Raw genomic sequence first — 24,136 nt, forward strand, 5'->3', positions numbered from 1 at the left:
GTAATTTCTTTATATATAATGTCAAAAAGTTCCTTTGATTTCAACTTCAGAAACAATTTTAGGTTTAAATAGCTTTCTCTCATTTCTAATGGCAGTGCTTGTATACCAAATGAAAACTGGTTCCAGTTTGACCTCTATGCTACAACAATATTCCTACTTAAAACTTAAAATAATAATAACAATAACAGTAATAAAACTTTGCTTATTATCACTCAGTACCTGAGCTTCTTCTTGTTGCTTTTTAAGCTGTTCGAGCATTTGCTGAAATTCAGCCTCTTTCTGTTCTGCCTCTTCCAAGGTGGCCTGATTCTGTTCCTCATAGGCCATGGCCACCACAGCCAGGATCAAATTCACCAAATAGAAAGATCCCAAGAAAATCACCAGGACAAAAAATATCATGTATGTTTTCCCAGCAGCACGTAATGTCTAGGGGAAACGAAGGATAATTTCATCAGTTTTTGCTGTAGTGTCCCCCAATAAAGATTTGATTTCCATAATTAGATAGTGAGGAGATGAATACTTTTTAGCATCCAGTGTATTTTGACCAAGATTTGTTTGGTGTTAAAATGAACACATGTAAGTGCCTGCATGCGTGCACGCACACATACACAAATAATATTTAAATTGAGACTTGACTGTAGTGTCATTTGACACAAACACACACATTTCAAATTAGTATATATTGGATATATACGCAAAACCCCACTAAAATCTTACAGTCCATAATGGGGTCCACTATTAACATATAAGAACTCTATCTTTAATTCCTTTCAATGGAGTTCTGCTTCCATGGCAGCCTACTCTCTACACTATCTAGAGATAACATCTTTCTTTCCTCCTTTTCTAGCCCCAATTAACCATGGGTTTAACTTGAAAATTTTTTATATAATTGATTTTTAAAATATTGTCACATGTTCTTTTTATATCTACAACTAGATTATGAACTCAAAGCCGTGAACATCCTTTTCATCTTCCATAGTTCCTAGAAGAATGTCCTTCATATAAAAAGTTTTTATTGTACATGTACTGACTGAATGAACAATTGGGATTCTAGGGGTACTTGCTTTGTACTGGACCCCCCTCTGTATTCAAGAGTGTTATTAACAAGTATTGATACTTATCAGATCATGTATGTTCATGAAATTAAATCTCACACATGTTAATTTGAACCTTACTGCTGTGTTCTGAATGCTTGTGTCTCCCCAAAATTCCTAAGTTGAAATCCTAACGCCCAATGTGATAGTATCAGAAGGTGGGGCCTTTGGGAGGTGATTAGATGGTGAAGGTGGAGCTGTCAGGAATGGGATTAGTATCTTATAAAAAGTACCCCCAGAGAGATCCCTAGCATCTTCTACGCAGGTGATGACACAGCAAGAAGATGTCAGTTTATGAACCAAAAAGGGGCCTTTGCCAAAATGAAGCCATGCTGGCATCTTGATCTTTAAACTTCCCAGTCTCCAGAACTGTAAACAATACACTTCTGTTATTTATGTGGTATGGCTGTGGTATGTGGTAGCAGCCCTAATGGACTAAGACACTTACCAACTGGTAAAGGTTCTCCCAGTAGTCTTGAGTCATGAGTCGAAATAGCGACAAGAAAGCCCAACTAAAGGTATCAAAGCTTGTGTATCCATAGTTGGGGTTTCGACCAGCCTTCACACAGATGTATCCTTCTGGACACTGGCTATAAGAGAGAGAAATGGTGCTAGCATCAGGTTGGCAATTATAGCTATTTCAATCGATGTTGATTTATAGGAATTGTCAAAACCCAGAGTTGCTGTCTATGATGGATTTTCTTGCCTTCATTTCCAGAGCACTTTAGGTAATTGCTTACAGTGATACTGTTATTAGATGAAATTTATTAGGAAAACCAATAGAAAACCGGGATGCAAGGAGTCAGATTTGTGGACATTTGGAATGGCAAAGAGGCAGCAACCACACACTTTAGCCTCTGACATCATCAATGTCCTGCTCTTTACAAAGTGGCAAGAATCAATAATTAAAAATGCAAGGCCAGAAAACAAAGGGTAGGGAACCACTTAATGAGCTACTTCAGCAGGCACTTCTGCAGAACTTTATAAAGTAAAGCTTATATTTTAGAATAATTCGAGATTTACAGAAAAATTACAAAGAAGGCCCAGAATAAATGCCCTGTTTCCATGCCCAGTTTCCTCTATTGTTGATCTGTTAGTGTGGTATGCTTCAAACAATATGATACATTATTATTAACCAAAGTCCATACTTCATTCAGATTTCCTCAGTTTTTCCCTAATATCCTTTTTATGTTTCAAGGTCCCATTCAGGATACTACATTACATTTAGTCACCATGTCACTTTAGGATCCTCCTGATAACGTTTCTCAGACTTTCCTTGTTTTTGATTATCTTGTTAGTTTTGAGGAATACTTTCAGGTATTTTGAAGAATGTCTTTCAATTGGGATTTGTTTGACGTTTTTCTCATAATTAGATTGGGGATGGATTTTGAAGGAGGTAAAGTATCATTATCGTCACATCATATCAGGGTACATGTGATCAGTAGGACTTATCACTGTTGATACTAACTTTTGCCACCTGATTGGACGTAATGTTTGTCAGGTTTCTCCAGTGTACATTTACTCTTTCTTTTTTTTTTTTCCATACTGCATTCTTTGGAATAAAGTCACTATGTGCAGCCCCCACATTATGTTCCACCTTTCTAAGAGTACAGCATGTACACAAATTACTTGGAATTCTTTTGCATGGGGGATTTGTCTGTTATCTCTCATTTATTTATTTATCTATTTACTTACTCAATCATTTATTTCTGAGTAGGTACTCATGATATTCATTTCATGCTTCGAATTTTAATTTAATTGTTTTATTTATTTTGTTGCTTAAATTATTCCAGTTTTGGCCATTGAGAGCTTTTCCATTAATTCCTGTATCTCTTTGATGTAACCCCATGGTTCTGTGTGTTTTGTTTTTGTTTGTTTTTTAGCACTTTCTTACTTTGTGGCACTACAACGTGCTTCAGACTCATCTTTTATATTTCCTGCTCTAGTGTCAGCAATTTCCCCAAGAAGTCCTTGTTCTTTTACTGGAGAACAGTATTAGAACCCAGGACAAGTGTCGGTGTGTGTGTGTGTGTGTGTGTGTGTACACATATATCTCCTCGCTTTGTCAACTGAGGGCCTAGAAGCAGTGACACTGCCTTAGCAATAACCATACCACCCAGATCTGGTTTCTGATAACGTGTATATGTATATGTATATGTAAACATCTGTGCCTCTGTTAAGCTAAATAGGACATCATACTCTCTTCAACCCTATTTCATTACCACATGATATCATTCTAGACTCCTACTTTTGCTTATCTATAACTTCTCACTCCAAAAGTGGCTGGCTTCTGTCATCTACTATCTATATACTTAATTGTTCAGTACTAGTATACATGCATAGTAATTTCAGGATTGTTAATCCATACTAGCATGGGAAACAACTTTACCAACTAGAGTACAGTTTTTTTTTTTTTTTGCCTTTGCCTTACAGACTCCACCCATTTCCAAAGTTGTTTAGATCAACACTTATTCTCCTACTCCTTCAGTGAGGTTATTTCATACATTATAAATATATCTGTATCCCTTTGTTACAGTCTGTATTTCAACCATACAAGTGCTTTTTTAAAATTTGCATATACTGTTAACTCTTTGTGCTGTTAAGTTCAATGAGCTTTGACAAATGCTTAATGTTCACCATTACAGAATCATACAGAAGTTTCTTCACCCTAAAGAATCCCCCACACATCACCCAATCAACCCCTTACTCTGAACCCTTGAAAAACACTGATTTTTGTAAATCATTTCTGTTGTTTATCTTTTTCAGAATGTTATGTAATTTGAATCAGAAAAATATAGGTTTTTCAGATGGGCCTCCTTCTTTTCATGTATTAATATGTATTTAAGGTTCATCAGTGTCTTTGTATGGCTTGATAGCTCATCTTCTTTTTATCACTGAATAATATTTCACTGGATGAGTACATCATATTTATCCATTCACCTGTTGTGGGACATCTTGATTGTTTCCAGTTTCTTGTGATTATTAATACAACTGTTATAAATACTCACATGCATGTTCAAGTTAATTGGCTAAATATCTAGTAGGGAAATTGCTGGATCATATGGTTAGACTGTGTTTATTTTGTAATAAACTGCCAAATTGTTTTCCAAAATGGTTGCACTATTTTGCATTCCCATCAGCAATGAATGAGAATTCCTGTTGTTCTGTATCCTCACCAGCAGTTGGTATTACCAGTTTTTTTTGGTTTTTAGCCATTCTAATAGGTATATAGTAGTAATCTATTGTTGTTTTAACTTTCAATTCCCTAATGACAAATGATGTTTAGCATCTTTATATATCCTTATTAACCATTTGTATATATTCTTTTGTAGGGCGTCCAGATTTTTGCCAATTTTTAAATCGTGTTATTTGTTTTCTTTTTGTCGAGTTTTAAAAATGTTTTGTATAGTTTGGATACAAGTCTTTTTTCAGATAAATGTTTTGCAAACATTTTCTCCCAATTATGGCTTGTTTTTTCTTTCCCTTTATAGTGTCTCTGCAGAGCAGAAGTTTTTAATTTTAATTAAGTCCAACTTATCAATTTTTTCTTTCATGGATTGGGTTCTTGGTGTTTAAAACTTACCACCAAATCTGAAATCGTACAGATTTTATTTTATGCTTTCTTAAAGAAGTTATGGTTTTGTATTTTACATTTAGGTCTATGGTTGATTTTGAGTTAGTTCTTGTGTAAAGTGTGAGATCTGTATCTAGGTTCATTTCTTTGCATATGGATTTCCAATTGCTCCAGCACAATTTGTTTGAAAAACTTTACTGTCTCCATTGAATTGAATTTTCCTCTGTCAAAAATTAGTCGATTATATTTGTGTAGGTCTATTATTTTGGGGGGGGTGTCTATTCCGTTTCGTTCATCTATTTATCTCTTCCTTCCCCAGTACCATACTGTCTTGATTACTGTATCCTTATAGGAAGTCTTGAAATTGGGTAGATTTCTTTAGAATTTTATTTGATATTTAACAAGAGTGGCTATCAATTTTACCATGTAAATCACCTAACCCATACTAAGTACTCAACAAAGAGTAGTGATTCTTATGGTTTAATAGTGATAAAGTATGTATCATCCAACCTTATCCAAAATTTTATCTCGGGTTTTACATTAACCATGATAATAAAAATAATACCTAAAATGCAATAAACACTTATGATGGACTAGGTGCTAAACCAAGGGCTTTATGTGTATTAAGTAATTAATCATCAAAACAACCCTAAGAGACAATATTACTCTCCACATTTTAGAAATAAATAAACTCAGATACAGAGAGCTTAGAACACCTTTCCAAAGTCAGAGTTTGTAAATGGTGGAGTGAGGGTTTGAATCCAGATATATATGAACTCTAGAATTCATGCTCTTATTCACTACATTCTCCTAACAAAGGTTAGGAAAAATATCAGAAAAACAATTCCTACACCTCCCCCTCCCCCAAACACCATCTCCAGGACTGATACACATTTTTAATAATACTTCTAGATCTTTACGGCCACCTGAGTTTCCCATTTTCTAGGGTGACTCAAAATACCTCTGTGTAAATTCTGTGGTTTAAGAGTCACTAACTGTTGCTATCCTTGGCTTCTAAAAAAATTACTCTACACCCTGATCTAAAATCAATTTATAATACTCTTGGGAAAATATGTTAAGTATGAGTGACCAGCAGGATGGCTAAGACATTAAAGTGTCTCTTACATAAAGTGTCTCTTACACACACAGAATGTGACCAAAAAGAACTATTAGGCATGCAGACTCAGACCTAGACATGCCTTTGACATATATCTGTCCCTTGGCTTTTTTGCACATGGGGTTTTCATGCTATTTCAAGAATACCTAACTCTCTTGAGGCAGTTTCCCAACTGCTGAAGATCATGTTACATTCTGGATCTTTTCCAGCCAGAGCAAAACTTATCACATCAACACATACCTACAACAATCAAAATGTTCCCTGTATTTATTAAACAGCTCTGATGGGTTTACAGAAAAAGACAGACTAGGGGTATTCACACTTTGGGGTAATAATCAGGTATAATAATCAGGCTTAACTATGGAATTCTGGAGAAAAGTTCTTCACCCAGAGGGGTGATTTTAATGACCATAAGTTTGGAACTGATAACAGTCCTCTAACACAGAGAAGGTACTTCCTAGGTAGGTAGCATCACTATTATATAAATGTAAGTATACCCTTGTATTTTTTTCCTATCTGCTTTTTCTCAAAGTGTTCTACATTTTTTTTAATTGTGTTTCTTACCCTGCATCTGAGCCATTTCCACAGAGTAGAGGGTCCTTTTGTCCGTCCAAAACATAAAAGTGACCTGTTAATATAAAGAATAAATTATTTCATTTCATATCTATCCTACTGACATTGGGAAAAAATGAGAGTTTGACTATCTCAGTTATTTCCAAAGTGGACACAATGAAGTATATTTACAAAGATGGTTTCAAGCCCATAGCCTCAACTATTTATAGTTGAAAATTCATTCAGCAACCCTAAGGTTAACAATGTAGCAATATTTCTTACTGTCATCTTCAATATAATCCTTCCAGTTAAATGTACTCATTGTTACATTAACAAATATCCCATTTGAATCCATTGTGCCATTAAAGTAGGATGTGGTGTTGGTATCAAAAGCAGAATCGCTTGGGGGCCATTGTAAGCATTTATTCCGCAGGTTGCCCATGAACAGCTGCAGCCCAATTAGCGCAAACACGCTCAGACAGAACACAGTCAAGATCATGACGTCAGAAAGCTTCTTCACGGACTGGATTAGGGCCCCTACAATGGTCTTTAAACCTGAGGAGAGACAGCAGTAGGTCATCCAAGGAAGAGAGTCATAATCCGCAGTGTCTTCTTAGTCACACACATTCTCTTTTCCCATAAATGGTTGCTTGGCTATTTAGACACCAAAGCTTTATGGATAGCCAGATGGTTTGGAAAATGGATGAAAAGCAGATTTTATTTATGAATAGTATGCTTCTGGAGGTTTAAAATGAAAGTGTAAATATCTAGGCAGGAAGCTTTTTTGTGTGTGGTTTTATGTGTTGTCATGAACATCTAAAGAAGAACTTGCAGTTATTTTTCATTTCAGATTGTGTTTCATGAGGCATCTCTCTCCAACCCATTCTTTACACCAGCCTACAAGTAGCAATAATTCAGAGGAGAAAAGAATTGTAAAGTATTAAATATTCTATGCCATGCTGTTCAAGAATAATCTTTTCTCCTTTATAAAAGATCTATTTTCAGAATAGATCTGCAGTGAATGGTAAAACCCAAGTAAGTTAGTAAAGGCATGGTAGCAAAGCTTTTTCCAGATTGTAGAAGAGAAAACTTTACATCATAAATGCAGAAGGAGAGAGAAAGCATGAGAGAGAGTGCACACACGTGCACAAAACTAGTATTTTTATAGACAACTCATGCAATTCTCTGTTAAACTCAAAGGCTGACTTTATAAATAAGCATGTAATATCTAAAATTTTAGGAACTGAACTGTTTTGAAACATTGTTTGGCATTCTTGAAGTTGACAAACAAGAATAATAAACAACAAGTCTAATGATCTAGTGTGATTTCAACCTGAATATTATTACAGTATATTTAAAGTCAGCCCCAGTGTTTAACCTAGCTCTCACCTGGAATGACTGAAATTGTTTTCAGTGCTCGGAGAACTCTGAATGTTCTCAGCGCTGAGACATTGCCCAGGTCCACAAACTCTGTCACGTATCTGTAATAGGGAGTTCACACACAACACAATAATACACAAGAAAAGTTGGAGATACAAGGAGCCTGTCATCTTACACCAGTTTCTTACCTGGAATTACAGAAATAGTTTTCAGAGCTCTCAAGACTCTGAAAGTTCGAAGGGCTGAAACATTGCCTAGGCTTACAAATTCTGTTACATACCTGTAGAATTAAATCAAAGTTACTGATAGTTTTGGCAAAGTTTATACTAAATAAAGAATGAAAGCTGGGTTTGGTGTATAGAGCCCCTTGAGTTTAACAAATGGAATTGCTACAGACCTCAGGGTGCCATATGCTGAAAGCTGCTTTTAGGGAATTAAATTTTGCTGCCTTATTTCAATGTAATTTTCACTAATATGAACAAGTTTGTAAGAAATGAAAGTACAATTGGAGGTATTCCGCTCAATGAATAACTTCATTTTGATGAAGTGGAAGACTATATGACATCAAAGTAATTGTTTATTGCTCATTTACCAGCAAGTAAGATTTACCTTACTATATGTAGTCTAATGTCTGTTCTCAAAATATATGAGGCATATAGTTAATTTAACTAATAAGCAAACTCTGCATTTAAAATATGTCACAACCACCTGGTTTGTGCTACAACTATTTTCATTCCTTTGAGCTTAACAACTTTCAAAAATACTCACGCCATCACAATGACACTGAAATCCAGCCAGTTCCATGGATCACGAAGGAATGTAAAATCTTCTAAGCAAAACCCTCTTGCTAAGATTTTTATGAGTGACTCAAAGGTGTAGATTCCAGTGAATGTGTACCTAGGAAAAGCATCCAAATAAAAATTAACAATTTTGTTTGAGCTGCTAATATACATGGTTTCAAATGTGGCAAATCTTATCCTTTTGTGGTTTTTTAATTTGCTAAAATCTTATTTCATATTTCCATTTACAAAGACTTGACTAGTCTAATTAATCTTATAAACCTGAGTAAAGGGTTGAACTGAAGAGATAGTATCTTCCCCAAAGAATCTGATCTTGCTTAACTATTTAGACTTTAGGATAAGAGTTTCACGAGTTCTATGGATAATGATCAAGCTTGACCCTCTAGAGCAACACTGTTTGATTAAAATATAATACAAGCTAAATATGTAGTTTTCAAATTTTCAGTAGCCAAATAACAAAAGTAAGGAAAAACAAGTGAATTTAATTTTCATATTATATTTTATTTAAACCAACATATCTAAAATATTATTTCAACAACTAAGACTAGACAAATTTCAGGTTTCACATGTGGCTAGTGTCTCCCTCATTAGACAACACAGCTCTTGAGGTAAAATTTCTTGGATTTATTTATTTATAATAAAATATTTCATTCAAATTTATTAATGATTAGAAATTTTTAAGCGTATTTCCCATGTCTAATCTAGAAAATATGCTTCCCATTTTTATCTTTAAGAGTCAGGCATAGAGTTTTAAAACTGCTTCTCTCATACATATCTACACAAGAAAAATTAAATTTATTAATATTTTATGTGTGCGCACTGACATAATTACCAAAACTCAGAGCGAAACCAAATTTCTGATTCTTACCTTCATCAGCTACCATTTCTGTACTGTTGAGCCAAATAATTTAAATGTGCTCACATTCAAATTTCAGCCTCCAAAATGGTGAAAGCCTTTTCTATGTATTGTTTGATATTTAGTGCATTTTTAGCCCTCTCTCCTTTGAGTGTTGACAATATTATTTCTGTTTCTTCCAAAAATAGTTGAGAAAGAGTACTTGTTTTTCAATATTGTGTTCTTTTAAAAAGTGCAATTTAAGATTATCCTTGAGATTATTTCACCCAAGCCACAAATATTAGATTTACTCATATTAAAATTAATTATATTTCCCATCTAGTAGTATTTTGTATGTGAGTAAAGTTAAGAGAGTTATTTCTGCATTGTTTTCTGCAGAAATTTCTATCAGATGAGGGAACAAAGAAATAAGAGGAAAATCTGTGCAGAAATCTTCACATTAAGTTTTCCTAAGAACATTCCTCTTCCTTTTTAAAATAATTCAGTTGATTTTTTGAGGAATAAATATAATTGCTATCTTTACTTATCATGAAATAGCTGACCTCTTTAGGAAAAGATATAATTTACAGTGCCAAGCTTACATTTACTTTTGTTTTAGTTTGGACCTTTGCACATTACACATAATCACTCTGACATTTTTGTTCAGAGCTAGCTACCTTGTGAAAAGCTGTAAGAGACAGGTCAATGTACGTTTTATTTATCACATTAATGGTTAATGTCCTATGGTCTTTGCTTAAGCAATTCTAAATTATCTAAGATTAAAGTCCCTATTCCTATCCCTGTTTTTGTTGATAGCTATCCAAGGAAGAGTGTCCTGGAGCTTAACATGTGAGGCAGAGCTTTGCCCAGAACAGGTGTTCAGAAGTGCCTATTAGCAAGCTCGACTGAACAGGTAAGTGAGAATCAAGGGGACCTTGATCCTTCTTAGCTCTGCCCCACTAGGCTCCTAATCATATTATTGATTCTGTCCATGTCACCCAGGTTTTTTTTCCTGTAATTACGATGTCTATAGATCTGCCTGCCTTTCATAACATGACCCTCACTATACCATATGGTCCTCAGCCTATGCTGTGCATATCATCTCTTTGTATTTGGACTGTTTATGCTACCAGTGACTTGTTTTCATATCAGAACTGAGTTCTTTCTTTGCCCTCTCGTTTATTTGGTTTGGCTTGTTGGCTGTAACCACTAATTTTGCTTGTTTTCCTTCTACTTTGCTGTCAAGTAATGAATGATCCTGTTAAACGATCAGGAAACCTGTGCAAAGTTTTCCCACTGAATGAAGTTAAAACCTTTTGTAGGGGTAAGACCATTTTCATAATGGACATAGTAATCTATAAAAATGACTTTAAAAAGAGAGACCTGCTGGGGGGGCCTGGGTGCCTCAGTCAGTTAAGCATCCGACTCTTCATTTTGACTCAGGTCATGATCTCAGGATCGTGAGATTAAGCCCCACATTGGGCTCTGTGCTGGATGTGGAGCCTGCTTAAGATTCTCTCCTCTTCCCTTGGCCCCTTCCATTTACCCCCCCTCCCTCTAAGAAAAGAAAGAGACCTGCATATTCAAGTAATAATATTCAAATGTGATCTTTACCTATCTTTTCATAATGTTATACAAATAAATGACATTTGTACATGTTTAAATGCTTCAGTAATTTCTTCTAGGAAGAGTACATACAGAATGGATTTTATAGGTATGTCCATTTGTTAATGCACAAATCATAAATAATAACTAAAAATTCTGTTAAATTGCTTGCCTCAACGTAAGAACTGGATTCTCTAGTAAAATGATTTCTAAGGAGCATTTCCAAGCTACTATTAAAAAAATCTTTAATGTGTTAAACTGACAAATGATGACTTAGAATAGTGCATTAAATCCTCGTAGAAACCTATAAAAACAGAAATAGAAGTGGCAATATTTGTCATAATAACTTATCTCCTAGTAGATATTACTTTTAAAAAATACAACAATAACAAGAACATACTAGAAAATTTTTTTCACTAAACCTTATCATTGTATTATACAATGCATAAATAGCCTACATAACCTAAACACCTTCTGTTTCACTAAATAATGTTTCTTTGTCATGAATAGCCTCATATGTGACTGATAACGTAGGGAATAATGTTATAATGCAGAAATTATGTTAGTTAATGCAAAAATTTCCCCCAGCACATTGATGTTTTGAATCAATTAGTGGCATCTTTTTCTTCACACTTAAATAAAACGTCCTTAGCATTAAAGGAAGACCTTTGTACTAATGCAGAAAATTGACATATAAGAGTCTTCTTTAGTGGAAGCAGGGGCTAGTTTAACATGTCCAAGAACTATTGTGCTTAGACCTTTTCCTTTGTATTAAAATAATAAATCAAATGTTTTATTTTGATGATATGCTAGAAATGTCCCCAGGTCTTCATCTTAAGGGAGGAAGGACAAGGCCTCGAGTCTGAGACTGCAAAGGAGTCTCTGGCTGTGATTTTAGGTACAAATGTCTATAGAGCTTTAACTAGGCCAATATGTTTTTATTGGGATTGTTATGGTTTTTATTAGTGTTCTAATTACAAAGTTTCATAAGTTTTGAGTGATCTGCTCTTAATCATGTTTTCCCTTTAAGCCCTGTTATTTTTTGAGCTATGATTTTGTAGAGACCTTTTATTTCTTTTATGGAACACATCTATGGTGTTTTAGCACACATGCTGTGTCTAAATAAACTACATATCTAAAGATAACTAAATATCTAAGTTACTTAAACACCTAAATGTATTTTCCCAAATATAATGATGTAACATATAACCAAAATACATAATATAATAATATTGTGCTAAACACCTTATCTGTTTTATGAGAATATAACAATAGTAATATACTAGAATAAAATAATTTTATTCATCATATTACTCAAATAGTCATTTTTTTTAAAGGTTTGTTAATTTACTTGAAAGAGAGAATTCTCAAGCAGACTCCCGGCTGAGCGCAGAGCTTGATGCAGGGCACCACATAGGCTCCCTGAGATCATGACCTGAGCCGAAATCAGGAGCCAGGTGCTTAACCAATTAAGCCACCCAGGTGCCCAAAATAGTCATTGTTTTTTTTTTTTAATCTAAAACGCATAACTATGATTGAATCTTAACTTTTATGCTAAATGATTCGTTTAGTTTACCAGCTAGTGTATATACTATTTATAACCTTTCTTAAACAGATACTATCATGAATTTGTTGGAAAGAATACTTACCTCATAGAAGAGAAACTCCCCCAAAGAACTTCCCTTATCTTCTTTCATGTTATGGAAATAATTTTTTCTTAGAAGTTTTTAGCCTGACTCCACAAAGCCTAAAACTTCTCAGAACATAACCATAATGCGATTGCTAGAGAATTTGAGTGTGCATTTCTCATTCGAAGAAGTCATTCTTACTTACTCTACATTCTTCGTCCAGTCTGGAGGGTTACTCAAGGTCATAAATACGCAGTTGGTCAAAATAGTGCACATGATAAGCATGCTGAATAAAGTAGATTATAGTTAAGGAATAAATGCTAGTATTTTATCATGGCCATTTACAAACAATCCAATACCAAAAAAAATCATCAAAGTTACCTGTGAAATTTGTCTTATTTGTTTTAAAACAATGGCAAAAGTAATAAGAAACCTCAAAGCCTCTCATACATTCTTAGTCTGCTCTTTTTCATTTTACATGAAATGTAAAATTTCACAGAACTGTATTTAATGGAAAGAGGTCTCTATTTTAAGCAATGAGAATTCTGCATTCCAATCAGTTATGTGAAATAGCACTGCAAGGGGAAATGACCATTCTTAAGTAAGTTCACAATATAAGTGTAAAAGTGTAAAAAATATAAATGTAATTATATCTAAAGTTGTACTTCAGATATATTTAAAATCACCACTGACTGACAAAATGTTAATGAATGCAATATAAAAACCCTGAGAATGTATACCCCAGTATATTCAAGGATTGCATTGACTGAGAATTCTACTGTAATTAGGTACTCTTAATAGTCTTATTGTGCTGTGACTCATTCTTTTACTGTTTATTAAAGAAGAGGAAAGGGAGAGAATTTTTTTCCTGATAAGTTAATATTGTTTTCTAACTTTTTATTTTCACTATAGACTGTGGGGGAACTTAATGGGCCATCTAGCTATCCTTCTGTATCCATACCTAACCTAAACCTAAAGTCCACACCATACCTAAACAGATAAATGCTATTTTGAAAACTTCCTGAGAATTAGCTGTAATTAATTTCTATTAGGATCTCAATCAGACTTCACTGTAAGGAAGATTATGATTATTTTGGGGTAAATCTTTTATTTAAAAATATAAATCCTTGCCAATATCAAACAATAGAATGAAAAGAATTCAAATGAACCTCAAAAAGTTCAGTCCTATTTGCCTATCTCTAGTCTTTTGTCTTTTAGTTTTTATAAGGCTATTTTGAATCTGTCTATATAAAATTCTCATTCTTGATTAAAGACCTAAATGTGAGACATGAAACCATTAAAATCTAGAGGAGAACACAGGTCATAATCTCCTTGACATCGGCCATAGCAGCTTCTTACTAGATATGTCTCCTGAGGCAAGGGAAACAAAAGCAGTAATAAACTATTGGGACGTCATCAAAATAAAAATCTTCTGCACAGCAAAGGAAATAATCAACAAAGCTGAAAGGCAACTTACAGAATGGGAGATTATTTGCAAATGACATATCTGATAAAGGATTAGTATCCAAAATATATGAAGAACTTACAAAGCTCAACACCCCAAAACCAAATAATCCAATTAAAAAATGGGCAGAAGATATGAATAGACAATTTTTCCAAAGAAGACATACAGATGGCCAACAGACACATGAAAAGATGTTTGACATCACTCATCACCAAGGAAATACAAATCAAAACTACAATGAGATATCACCTCACCCCTGTCAGAATGGCTAAAATTAACAACACAGGAAACAACAGTTGGTGAGGATGTGGAGAAAGGGGAACCCTCTTACACTCTTAATGAGAATGCAAACTGGTGCAGCCACTCTGGAAAACAGTATGGAAGTTTCTCCAAAAGTTACAAATAGAACTACCCTGTGACCCAGCAATTGCACTACTAGGTATTTACCCAAAGGATAAAAAAAATACTGATTCAAAGGGGCACATGCACCCTGATGTTTATAGCAGCATTATAAACAATAACCAAATTATGGAAAGAGCCCAAATGTCCATCAACTGATGAATGGATAAAAAAGATGTGGTATGTGTACACACACACACACACACACACACACACACACACACACACACAGTGGAATATTACTCAGCCATCAAAAAGAAAGAAATCTTGCCATTTGCAATGATGTGGATGGAGCTAGAGTGTATTATGCTAACTGAAATAAGTCAGTCAGAGAAAGACAAATACTATATGATTTCATTCATATGTGGAACTTAAGAAATAAGACAGATGAACATAGGGGAAGGGGGAAAAAAAAGGGAAAGAAACCATAAGAGACTCTTAACTATAGGATTAATGGAGGGGAGGTGGGTGGGGAATGGGCTACATGAGTGATGGGTATTAAGGAGGGCACTTGTGTCGAGCATTGGGTGTTATATCTAAGTGATGGATCACTAAATTCTACTCCTGAAACCAGTATTACACTATATGTTAACTAACTAGAATTTAAATAAAAATTTGAAAAAGAAAAAAAATGATAACATTTCACAAGAAACAAATGGTGTTGGCAAGGTTGCTGAGAAAGGGGAACCTTTTACACTGTTAGCGGGAATGCAAACTGGTACAGCTACTCTGAAAGACAATATGGAGTCTCCTCAAAAGGTTAAAAATAGAACTACCCTACAATCCAGCAGTTGTACTACTAGGTATCTATCCAAAGAATACAAAAATACTAATTCAAAGGGATACATGCAATGTTTACAACAGCATTACCTACAATAGTCAAATTATGGAAAGACCCCAATGTCCATCAACTAATGAATAAATAAAGAAGATGTGGTGTACACACACACACACACACACACACACACACACTGGAATATTATTCAGCTATAAAAAAGATTGAAATCTTGCTATTTGCAACAACATGGATGGAACTAGAGGATATAATGCTAAGTGATACAAGTCAGTCAGTGAACAAATACCATATGATTTCACTTGTATGTGGAATTTAAGAAACAAAACAAATGATCATAGGAGGAAAAAGAGGCAAACCAAGAAATAGACTCTTACCTATAGAGAACAAACTGATGGTTACCAGAGGGTAGGGGAATGGGGAATGGGTTAAATAGGTGGTAGGGATTACGGAGTGCACTTGTGATGAGCACTGGGTATTGTATGAAAGTGTTGAATCACTAAATTGTATACTCAATACCAATATTAACACTGTATGTTAAACTAACAGGAATTTAAATAAAGACAAAAAAATAAAAATTAAAAAAATGCCCACTCTTAAACACAGCCTCTGAATACCTTTCTATTTTATCATTGCCTGTTGGAGAATTTTCTTGAAACCCATACCTATTCTGTCCTTGTTTGTATGGTTTTTGACTATCATTGTAATAAAAGTGTGAAGTAGATTTGCTGTTGTTCCTTCTACACAGTATGTTTCACTTACACGTTCACTAACATACTTCATTTTTACTTCTAGAATCATAACATTCATACTAATCTTTTTATAAATGGCAGGAAATCAATGAGAACAGATTAAATAACAATGTCACCATTAATCTCAAAGAAATAATATATAATATATAAAACATATGTAAAATATAAGTATTTAAAAATAATATAAAAGAATGACATTTTCTATAAAATCAAGCGATTGCATTTAGTCACATGAAAAGGATATGAATGTACCAAAATCTTAATAGCAATTTTCCTAACAGGGTTTAGCGGAGTTAAAATATACAAGGCAGAGGTGGCACTGAATCGGAAAATTGCCTTCCCTTTGTTCAATACTATAAAAGTCTGAAAAAAAATATGAAAAAAAATTACTAGATTAGACATGTAGCTTACTCGAAAAGCTTAAACACATGAAGAACTTTTTACCTGATTTGTTTGTTCAAACGTGTTTATTTAAACAATTTGGTATATTGTAACTATAAATATGTTAGATGTTTCTCCCCTAAATTAACATATAGCTACAAATAAACATGTGATTTACTATTATCTAATTTGTCTCTAGAGTTCCAACTTTCTGATACAAACTGATGATCATACACAAAATTTTGTATCAAACTGTTAACTTTACAGACTCCAATTTTATTTAAAGCTTACCATCTGTCTCCAGCTTTGGTAACTTTTTCAGATTATTCTGTACATATTGCTACTAAAATAATCTTTTTTAATTTAATTATTTCAAGTCTTTGAACTCTAAAGTTTATGAAGCCTCTCTATTTTCCCTATGGTAGTTGTCCTACTTTAAAGTGTTCGAACAGGCTGAATAACCTGGTTTTGCTGACTCTGTGGATCTGCTGGTAATACTGAGAAGGAAGAGCTGCATTGAGAATTAGGCTTAAATACATCATTTCAAAGGGCATTCTGTAGCTAAAATTTTATGACCTGAAACCTATAATCATCAATTTAGCATTTAAGCCATGCTACCCAGTGATTACCCGCTACCTCTCTAGGATCATCTTTCAGTTTTTCCCACTAAAGCACCTCTGCTCCAAACAGGTCAGTCCACTTGTCAGTTCCACTCACAACCTGTCAGCTTCCCCCTCTGATTCTGAAAACGTGTCATAAAATCCTAGAGGAAGGAGGTCCCTGAGAGGTCATCTAATATGAACTCCCCCCATTTCAGGTCCATAACAGGCCTGACAGTGAGGTCCCACCAACTATCATATCAAAGGTTCTTAGTCCTCTCTGTGTATTAGAATCTCTCTCTCTCTCTCTTTAAGATTTTATTCATTTATTTGACAGAGAGAGAGAGAGAGAGAGAGAGAGCACACAAGCAGTGGGAGGCAGGGAGAGAGGGAGAAGCAGGCTCCCTGCTGAGCAGAGAGCCTGATGTGAGGCTCGATCCCAGGACCCTGGGACCACAACCTGAGCCGAAGGCAGACACTTAAATGACTGAGCCACCCAGGCGCCCCTGCATATTAGAATCTTCTGAGGTGATTTTAAAATCGCCAGTATTTGGGTCCTACTCAGAACCAATTGAATCAGAATTTCTGGAGGATGGGCAAGACGTGGGTATTATTTTAAAAATTTCCTCAGGTAATTCTAATATGCAGGCAGGGTTGAAAAGCCCTACTCTCAGAAAATGTCCTCAGTTATCAAAATCACCTCCTCCATCATGTCTTTCCAGATAAATCACTGCCTTCTAATCACTCCCTAATTGTTTTCCTTTACCAGTAAGTCTTAGTATATTAATTTGCACACATTGGCATGTTGCTTGTAATTACAGTCAAGTAGCAATTTACATGTAGGGTTCATTCCACTGAGGACTAGGTTAGAAGTTGTTATAAACCATTAAGCATAAAAGCCTGTAATCTACTTTTTCTCCGTTTTTTTCACAGTATTTAATAGTGTGGTTTGAACATAAATAGTTGTTTTAATTAGGTGCAGGCTTACCTTTAAGATGCCATTTACCTTTAAGACATCAATATATCCATTTGCTTAATAATATGTTTTTACTGTTAAACTAAGGGCTATATCCCATACAATCATGTTCATTGACAACATGGTAGTGTTCGAATAGGTAGACAGAAATATTTATATTTTGAGTATAAAGGACACAGAAAACGATTTCTCCATACATTGCCCTTTTGTATTCAAGACCATGGAGCCAAGCATTACCTAACCAACCATTTTCCATGACTGTAATCTATAAATTTGAACAATTCTATAAGGAGGGCAAGTAAACTTTTTTACTAGCATTGAGATCGTCCATAAGGGGCAGTGGTATTGGGAAAACTGGCCTCGAAGCACAAATGCATTAAAGGATTTTCTTGAATTCACAGGATTAGATCATTTACTATTGCAAACAATCTAGATCTGTTTAGGCATTCAATGACGTAAAGTTCACAATAATTCAAAGTGCATTTACTCGTGCTTTTGTGAGGCAATTTCCCTGAAAAAGCAGTCACCACTTGTAACATTAAGAAGGAATTTATTTTGAAAAATCTCCAAAAACAGAGTGACAGGAATGAACTGTCCCTTTCAACATGGAATCCTCCGCTCTCCTGAAAGATTAGCCTTTGTGGAAATAATGGGATTAAAAATGACATGCCAAGGGCATCTTCATTGAATTTTCAGGTTCTGGAACAGAGCAGGCCCAATTTCAGTTTATTTCTGGGGAACACCACCTAACACAAAACTTTGAGTTCTGAGAAATGTGGAATAAAATACTAATATCCTGTATAGTGAAAACTTACAAGGAAGATACTTGAAATTTGGGACTCTGTAGTTATTGAGAGAGGTACCTAAACAAAATTATTGGAGTGACAGAAATTGGAGGAGGGATAAATAGCTCCAAAATCTGGTCTCCAAGTAATGATAAATAAGGATGTGACTTAAAAAAATCACTACATATTGGTACTAAGGTGATGAATGTTATAGTTGAAAGCATGTCAAACTAATTGATCACTCTGGAATGCTGCTTGCTTTTTCCCAAATAAATATACATCTTATAGGTTCACTAAAATTTTTACTACTTGAGGCAAGAGTAAGCTTTACATCTCTGATTAGGACCATATCAAGCATAGAATTCAAAAAAGTATACAACCAATTTTTTAATGTTTTCTTTCATTTTATTAATAAATGTCGTGTAGAGTGTTGCTTAGTGCTTAAGAGCTCTGACTGCCTGGGTTTAATCCCTGAATTCACCACTTATGGAGTATGACTTGGGCAACTTACTTAACCTCTCTGGGCTTAGACATCCCTATGTGTAAAATGAGGCTAACATAGTACTTGCTTGACTGGTTCTTGGAATATTTAATGAATTATGCCACTTAAAGCACTGAAACGGTGCCTGACAAAGTAGGAACACAACAAACGTAGGCTGCCATGATTATCACTGTAACTATTTTTCAGCTATTACCTGGTCAACTTAAACACCATTGAAATACATTGTGATGTGGCTCATCTGATTATCTGATTAAATTAAGTATGTAAAATATATCATAATGGCAGCAAACTGTTACATAATGCTTCACAGTTTTGAAGTGCCTTTCACCTGCATTATTCATATACTTAACATAAACTTCATACCATATTTTCAAATTCCAGAACTTTTCCATTAGCTTCTTACATTAGCTCCTTCAATCCTAACAATCACAGACTACCTTTTTCTTCAGTATCACCTCAGTCTTCCTTTTTGTAGATACTTCATAAAGAAAGGCAGTGCACCAACAGTAAAAAGTAAATAGTCTAGATGTCTCCCAAGATGGAGCATGGCCACCAGGAATAAATCAAGGTCCAAGTCTGGTTCTCAGACAGGGAGGCAATAAAAACTGACTTTGTTAGCACACAGAGAACAATTCTGTTTCTTAGCAGCAGACTCACATTAACCAAGCCTGAAAGCCTGACATACAAAATCAGAATGCCAAACTACTTATTTACAAGGAGATGTATTACTGTCACATGGACTGAAATAATTGCAGTGGCATAACCAGCATATTCTTTCCTTTAAAGCAGATCTGTAGGAAGACAAATTATAATAAGAAGGTTCTTTGCTGAGGGTGGGGTCCAAACAAGCTGACTTAATCAAAGCTGCACAATACTTAATGACACCTCTGTTAGGTAGCTCCGTGTAGCCCCTCTACAATGAAATGCTCTTGATTTGGGGAGGAAAATGCTTTCAGGGCTGCTACTTAAGATCTGTTTCCCTTGGAAAATGCTGGTGTTTGTCTCTCTTATTCTCCCCACCCCTTAATCTTACCAATTTCCTTACTTAAGGATACTTCCTTTCTTTAAGTAGCTAATACTTTTAAGCATGTCAGAGTAAGCATACGCCTGTCTCTTAAAGACATCTTTGCAAATATATACTTTGAATCAGTAATTTTAAGGAGAATTTTATTCTAGTTTCTTGGGGGATGTCTCACTGTCATCATCATGTGTAATAATACAGTAACTAAATTTCAAAATTTTCCTTATCACTTCTATAGTGGAGTTCTGGAATAATTTACTTTTAAAAATATGTGAATCTATATTAAGTGCCACCTTCATGAATCTAGTTTCAAAGGAAAAAGAAAAGCCTGTTTAACTATTTAAATTGATTTTATGACCTATAGAAAGCACGTTAAAGCTTGCTATTCCAAGTGTGGCCCGTGTATTAGAGCAGCAGGAGTCTCTCGAGGACTTGTTAAGAGATGCAGGATCTCTAGCCCCACCCAGACTTCTGGAATCTGAATCTGTATCCTAGCAAGATCCTCATTGTATACACATGCAAGTTTGAGAAGCCTTTCTGTAGGGCAATAGGGCTAGTCCCGCCTCTGGATGGGTAACGGTCAGGTTCTTCACCCATCACTGACCTCATAGGATAAAATTGCATACTGCTTAAAGAATGCAGTTTCCTTAGCCATTCTTTTTAAAAGGACTGGCTCTGATTAATAAAGGTATTCAGTATCTTCTTTAAACCACAAACCATCAATTCATGGTGATATTTATTTATCTTTAGTTTCTACATAGACCTGTTTTTATGCTTATGAATGTGAAATATAAATTGCGGTTATAAAATTCCAAAATACCCAATTAAATGAAGCACAATGTATCCATTAAAAAAAGTATTTACTATAAAACTCTGCACAGCTGGTTTAACATAAAAAACTAGTTAATTCTTACAGAATTATGTGGTTATTATAGCATTAGGAAGGCATAGTCATAACTTGATTCAAATCATATGTGGATAAAGAAAACTTGAGGGTTTGTTGTCTTTTGTTCTTGACATTTTTTTTCACAGAGTGATGTTTTAACAATAAGTAGGTGTGACTGTGCTTGTCAATGTATTATCTTCTTATAGGAGGATGCTGAGTAAGATTATTACCCACTAGAATATAAATCTATTGTGAGGAAACCTTAAGCCAATTAAGAACTAAAAAATAATAAGTACATATGCCCATAACTCTTCTTTTTACATGGCTGTTTTCCTGTTGTCTACCATGTGCTTAAATATGTTGGTGATAATGGATATTTTGCTTTGTAGGTGTCAATTTTAATTTTGACTCTCTCAGTTACTGTGAAATTGTAGAAATGGTTCATCTCTCATATCTCTTCACTGTAGCCAAACCTTGACTTCAGTTTCTTATAAATGTTTCTGCTTATTGTACTGTGCTTAAAAGTAAGTGGAAATAAAAAGTATAAAATCTTTAACAGTAGAAAACTTACGATGCAGTATGTCTATGAGCCAGAGAAAAGTATATTAAAGTTAGTGTTTAATTAAAAACTTAAATTTGGAACTGTAACTTAACTTTTGAAAGTATAAAATCAACACTCACTTTCTTGTTGATATAGTACGGGTCCAAATCCTCCAAGGGCTCTGACACCATCTCTGGAGGAATGTCTCCATAAATAAATGGAAGGTTCTTCCCAGCTTCCAAGTCACTGTTTGGCTTTGGTTTGTTCTCGTCATCATTGTCTTGTTCTCTCTTGGGCTTTTTGGCTTTCTCTTCTGCAGCACGTTTTTCGATAGCAGCAAGAGATTCTCTAGTAAAAAGGCGGAAGCTTTCAGGCCCCGGGGGTACCAGCAGTGCCTGTGCCATCTTTTCATCCTGCACATTTAATTACGTTTAGCTTCTTGCATAAGAATTGCCTACCAAGGAAAAAAAAAATGCATGAGAGTTAGGAAAACAACTGAGTGAGAGGGATTAAGAAAATCAACCAAGATGTCATTTAATGTTTCTTCTAGTAATTTCTTTGCTAGTATATTAATAAATGAATATTACTTTATTTTTGGCAAAAAAATATTTTCTTCTTCAATGCATAGACTTCTTTTCTTTCTCAGTGCACAGTATAAACATTTTACAATGTTCCTTTGGGGATTCTTTTGGTAAATTTTTAAAAGTATAAACATTTTTGTGCTGCACTACAAATTTTAACCTGGAAGCATCATTATCCAATCTAATTTACAATAAACCAACTTTATAAGTCTATCAAAGTCTGGTCTGAGACCTTTGAGCCAAAACATATCATAGTATACTTTGGTAAAAAGAGTAATGCCAGTAATGCTTGTCAGTGAAATTACTTAAGGACCCATCATTCCCCCCCCCCTCCTTTTATCACATCTTACTAGCTCTCCAAATAAAGAAATGCACTGGTATGTGCCTGACTCATAAAATCTCAGAATAGGAAAGGAAGTTTTGCCTAATCCAACCACTGTTCTGGTCATCAGCATTAGCATCGTTGACCATTGGTTCTCCAAACAAAGTCAGACCATCAGCAGCGACAGAGGAGTCAAAACTATTTTCACTTTTTTTCCCAAAGATTTTTATTTGTTTATTTGACTGAGAGAGAGAGAGAGAGAGCACAAGCAGAGGGGAGGGGCAGAAGGAGCCGGAGCAGCCGACTCTTGCTGAGCAGGGAGCCTGACGTGGGGCTCGATCCCAGGATCCTAAGATCATGACCTGAGCTGAAGGCAGACACTTAAACGACTGAGCCACCCAGGTGCCCCCAAAACTATTTTCTTTCAGCTTTTCACCCTGGATCCTTCTGAAGCATTTTCTGAGGCAATGCAGAATGTATTTCCTTTTCCAGTCTGCTGTTATTCAACTATTCCAAGACACTTTTCATATTCTTTCTTAATCTTCCATTTGGTGTAATGGTTAGAAGCATGGACTGTGGAGCTAGGCTCTCTCTGTTCTTCACCCTGGCTCTGTCATTTATGAGCTGTATGACTTTGCAAAATGTAACCCTCAGTGCTTCAGTCTCCATTTATAAAATGGGGATGCTATGAGAACTAACCTCCCAGATTATCATAAGGAATAAATGAATTAATTTACATTAAGTGTCTAGCATAGTTTTGGAATGAGTAAGCATAGTGTTGGTGTCAACTATCATAATCTAATTATCTTTCATTCCCTAAGGTGTTTCCTCTGTTGTGGTTTCAAGCATCCTCACAATTCAAGCCATTCTCCTGTAAGTAAGGCCCTGACTTGGTGGAACCACAGCTGACCATGGAGCTCCAGGAGTGGACTAGGAAGTACAGAGTACAGGGGTATATTCACACATGCCAAGCAACGGTCTTCGATTAGAAAGGAAAGAAGTCAGACACCTGCTCAGTTCTCCAGGAAAGGTAAAGAAAATTCTGCTAGAAATGTGACAGAACTGTCAAAAATACAAGAAACCAGCAGGTTTCTTGTATTTTCTTGTTTTTTGAAACATAAGTTAATGGTTATTTTATTTTGCATTGTGCCAGAAATCACACTTGAAAAATCAGGGTAGAAAATAGAAACGGTAACAACAAGATACAGTGAGTACATCAGTCTCTTATAGAACAATCTACAACCATGACATCAGGGTAATCAGCAAAGTCATCTGTGATATTTTCCCTATCCCAACCACCCACCCCATCTCTGCCCCCATATTTACTCTGGTCTCCATAGTAGTTTATCCCTAAATGGCCTTTTAATTCTTAGCTGTTTATTGCATGGATATACTAAGCTTACAGACAATGAGAAACTCTAGATCTTACAGCAAGATAAGAAAAATGATATCGACTAAAATGATTATGGATCATTATATGTGTTTTTTGAGTTTATATCTGAATTATTAGTTCCCTGGTCTATTCAATAACTAAAGTATTTTTAATAG

At 35.0% G+C, this 24,136-nt stretch overlaps 1 protein-coding gene across 1 annotated transcript in view; it reads right to left on the reverse strand.

Moving 5' to 3' along the window:
- The window catches only part of SCN3A (sodium voltage-gated channel alpha subunit 3), a 79,877-nt gene extending 57,772 nt beyond the window's left edge, over positions 1-22,105 (reverse strand). Inside the window, exons 1-9 of the mRNA XM_087861126.1 lie at positions 21,826-22,105; positions 16,239-16,357; positions 12,791-12,880; positions 8,486-8,614; positions 7,727-7,818; positions 6,620-6,892; positions 6,350-6,413; positions 1,543-1,684; positions 220-426 (exon numbers count right to left, since the gene is read on the reverse strand). Coding sequence (XP_087717252.1) covers positions 220-426; positions 1,543-1,684; positions 6,350-6,413; positions 6,620-6,892; positions 7,727-7,818; positions 8,486-8,614; positions 12,791-12,880; positions 16,239-16,357; positions 21,826-22,089 — 1,380 coding nt within the window. The 5' untranslated portion in view covers positions 22,090-22,105. The remainder of the gene's footprint in view (positions 1-219; positions 427-1,542; positions 1,685-6,349; positions 6,414-6,619; positions 6,893-7,726; positions 7,819-8,485; positions 8,615-12,790; positions 12,881-16,238; positions 16,358-21,825) is intronic.
- Between the last annotated feature and the right edge of the window lie 2,031 nt (positions 22,106-24,136).

Source organism: Ursus americanus, chromosome 1 (assembly GCF_024610735.1).
Source record: "Ursus americanus isolate L20-20 chromosome 1, mUrsAme1.1.p, whole genome shotgun sequence".
In the NCBI taxonomy this organism is placed as follows: domain Eukaryota; kingdom Metazoa; phylum Chordata; class Mammalia; order Carnivora; family Ursidae; genus Ursus; species Ursus americanus.